We start from the raw sequence: 3,623 nt of genomic DNA, 5'->3' as shown, positions 1-3,623 counted from the left end.
TTTATTCCAAATTTTCAGTATTTCTTAAAATATAATTTAATATAAAAAAACGCCGCAGGCGAAAATTTGGAATGAAAGCTAAACGGCGACGCCTGGAAAACTGAACATTTAAAACAATTGTTATGGAAAGGGAAAACCATGCTCCCAAAGAATACTTAGCCAATATAGCTAAGCATCTCAATTAATATAAGTAGTTAATGATTGTTTGTAAATACTTACTAATTAAAATTTTTTAAATAAATTCCGGTACACTGAAATTGTTTTGATGAAGAAGGTTAGGGGTGGATTCGGGATTTTTTTAGAAAAGTATTCCCCAGTATTTTTCCCACAGTATTTTTGCGCAGATCTCTCTGCGAGCCTAACTACGACTTAAGAGACACGATTTTGATTTGCAAAAATTTTATACCGACATTTTTTCCCCTCATGTCTGTATTTTGATTTGTCAGTATTTTGATTTGTCAGTATTTTGATTTGTCTGTATTTTGATTTGTCGGTATTTTGATTTGTCTGGATTTTGATTTGCCGGTATTTTGATTTGTCTGTATTTTGATTTTTCTGCATTTTTAAATTTTGTCTTTATTTTGATATGTCTGGATTTTGAATTTCCGGATTATGAATGTAACCGAAAAACAAAACAAATCACAATACTTTAAAAAAGAGTGGTACCACTTTTACGGCGTATAACTGTTTCACCAAAAATTTTATGGTTTAATTTTTACCAAGCCGGGTAAGTCTTCATCTTGGATTTCCTTACTTTTGTGTTCTTCGAATGTGGGCATATTAAGTAACGAACTTATATAATGAATTCTCTCTTTCCATTTTAAGAACAAATACTTCTCTTCGAATATTTCCGTGTATTCACAGCTATATTTCTTTAACAGGCATATGTGGTTTTGTTGTCCATTAATTACGTATAATCCAAATTTACACAGCTCTTCTAGGTACATAATTGGCATAGGATTGAGACTAAAAGTTTTAAGGATGTTTAATTTTTTCATAGAATTTTAAATTTATGATCGAACTTACTTTTCCTCTACACTGTAATATAAAATAACTTTAATAATTAGAAGCATCTCGGAGTAAAAGGAAAGCCAAGCCACATCTTCATTATATTGCAGGAGGATATTTGATTTCACTTCCATCAAAATATCATATGCTTGCTGAGAAAAATCTATTGAAGATCGGAAAATAAAGAAATACAATTAATATTCACTAATGCTATGAATAAATGGTTAAGTAATAAATACATATCGATGGTCGTCTGCAATACTGCCACAATTAAAAAAAATAAAATCTTTTACTATTGATTTATTTTGGAACGAATTTCCGTCATCCCTTGTCAAGTTCGGTTTGCAGACAAACCGGTTTCAGCACTGTGCCATCTTCAGTGTCATTTTTCGTTCTGTCTGGTTCGAGTTTTTGTCCTTAATTTATGTTCATTTATCTTAGGTAATGTGATTTTCGTCGATGATTAATTATTAGAAATGTCATGGTGTCCTTTTTTATTTCAGAAGCAGGTAATAGGTTGGTAGGTTCGCTGTCTCGATATTAACATCCGTTATGTTGTCTCTGTATGGTTTTTGCCTGCAGGTCGGTAAAAGTCGGTGATTTTTGTCCTGGTGGTACTTTGTGGTGTGTTCGGAGTGTCCATGCCTGTTGCTTTGTTGTCATTTTTTCTTTTTCTCGTAAATTAATTTTAAGGGTCTTTTACTATTGTTAAGTGGCTCATGACTCTTATCCTTCTATAATCAATGTCTTAATCCTTACTAATCATAAGCCACTTAACAGTGGTGAGATTTTTTATTTTTCAAATTTTGAATTGTGTCGTTATTGCAGCGAACCATCGATATAAACTAATTTTTAAGATTTTACGGCAGTGATCGGCAGGGCATATATGAATATATCTCTAGAACTTTTGATTTTCAACATTTGAAAAAAATGTTGTGGCCACTATCCTAACCGTTTCACTTTATTGTTTGAACCTTGAAACATATGTAGGTATAAAAATGGAAACTCAGTTTTCAAGCTCGGTAATCCTACTAAATAATATTATAAATGTGAGAGTTTGTATGTTTGGAAGTTTAGTGCTCCATCACGCGGAAACGACTGAACGGGTTTGCATGAGATTTTGCACACAGATAGTTTATGACCTACATTGAAAAATATTCTACTTTTTTAGGAGTTGCCAGCTGCTAAAAAATTTCAATTGAATTAATAATCACGCGGAAAGCTATCTGCACCCTTGTCGTCCAATCATGGTTGCGTTATCGTCTCGCCCTGAAAGTTTGAGCCCAGCACATGCATTTCAATGGAGGTCTGCACACCTGTCGTTATCGGCTAGTTAGCAACAAATCGCAGAACACGCAGAAACGGATAAGCTCGACATTGTTGTTTGCTAATCGTTATGCACGCATTGTTTGTTTACATTTTATGGGAAAAAATTAGTGAAAAAGTTAATATTTGCATTAAAATTACAGAAATACTAATTTCTTGTATAGAATCTGTGGAAACTATTAAAAAGTGGATAAGTGCAATAAAATTCAATAAAAGTGAGAGTTTTAACTTTCAAATATGACGAAATTGTAAAAATTGTCTACGTGCGTGAACAAAATACATTTCAGAAAATAAAAGACGAGAGATTTATGATAAATTACGCCTAGAATTGTTGCAGCACAGTTAATAATTTTAAAATTGCAGGTTTTTGTAAAGACTGCGAAAATATTTACCAAAAAAACAGAAAATACCTGCTCTAAGCGAATTTTTAGACGCTAGTGAGTTGAAATATCACGGCCGAGTGTGCGGAAGGGTAGTCGTCATGTAATCGTTGCATCATGATTGTGACGATGAAACAACTATGATTAGACGACCAGTGGGCAGAAAGCCTAAGAGAGCTTGAATTCGAAGATATTTTTGAAGAGGGTTGCCATCCTACTAATATCACTGGATGGAATTTCGCACGCAGGTAGTTTATGACCTAGATTAGAAAATAGGCTACTTTTTTTAAAGTTTCCACCTGTAAAAAATTTAAATTAAATTAATAAGTTAATTAAATTAAATAATTTTAAGAGAGCTTAATTTCGAAGATATTTTTGAAGTGGGTGGTCAAAATAAATTTTCGCACATAGATGGTTTATGACCTGGATTGGAAAATAGGTACTTACTTAACCGCTTTCCCGATCAGAGCCAAATTGGGCACACTTACTACGGATTTCCCAAGGATAGTCTTAGACAGAAAATATTTACAATAAATCTAGAATGGTGACCCCTCCCAAACAAATTGGAATTTTCCATGAAGGTTGTGCATTCCCGAAACCGCTACTTTGGTTTCGCCGACTTTGACGTTTATGGCAATTCGTAAACAAACGCAAACGTATTGTGTACTTTCGAGTGAAAAATCGAAGTAATTCGTGCGTTCTAAAGTAAAAAACGTTTTATTTGTTATAAAAATGTCGTGTCGTGTGTTGAATTGCAGCAGCCGTAGGGGTGAAGCCCCCAAATGCAGTTTTTTTTGTTTCCCCGCGACGACGCCAGAAAGTGGGTAGAGTTCTGCCGGCAGGAGAAGCCATACAATTTAGACACAAATTACAAATTTACCACAAATTACAAATTTACCACAAATTACA

General features: G+C 33.7%; 1 protein-coding gene across 1 annotated transcript; it reads right to left on the bottom strand.

Moving 5' to 3' along the window:
• Positions 1-528: 528 nt before the first annotated feature.
• Positions 529-1,171, bottom strand: LOC118757215 (the record flags this gene model as incomplete). The annotated part of the gene is given in 2 exon segments (XM_036491944.1): positions 529-966; positions 1,027-1,171. Coding segments are annotated over 2 exon segments (410 nt in total), but the record flags the coding sequence as incomplete, so codon positions are not given.
• Between the last annotated feature and the right edge of the window lie 2,452 nt (positions 1,172-3,623).

Source organism: Rhagoletis pomonella, unplaced genomic scaffold (genome assembly GCF_013731165.1).
Source record: "Rhagoletis pomonella isolate Grant_MI unplaced genomic scaffold, Rhpom_1.0 Rhpom_scaffold_15399, whole genome shotgun sequence".
NCBI classification, from domain to species: domain Eukaryota; kingdom Metazoa; phylum Arthropoda; class Insecta; order Diptera; family Tephritidae; genus Rhagoletis; species Rhagoletis pomonella.
The sequence above is the reverse complement of the archived record's forward strand: the minus strand, read 5'-3'. Positions and strand labels throughout refer to the sequence as shown.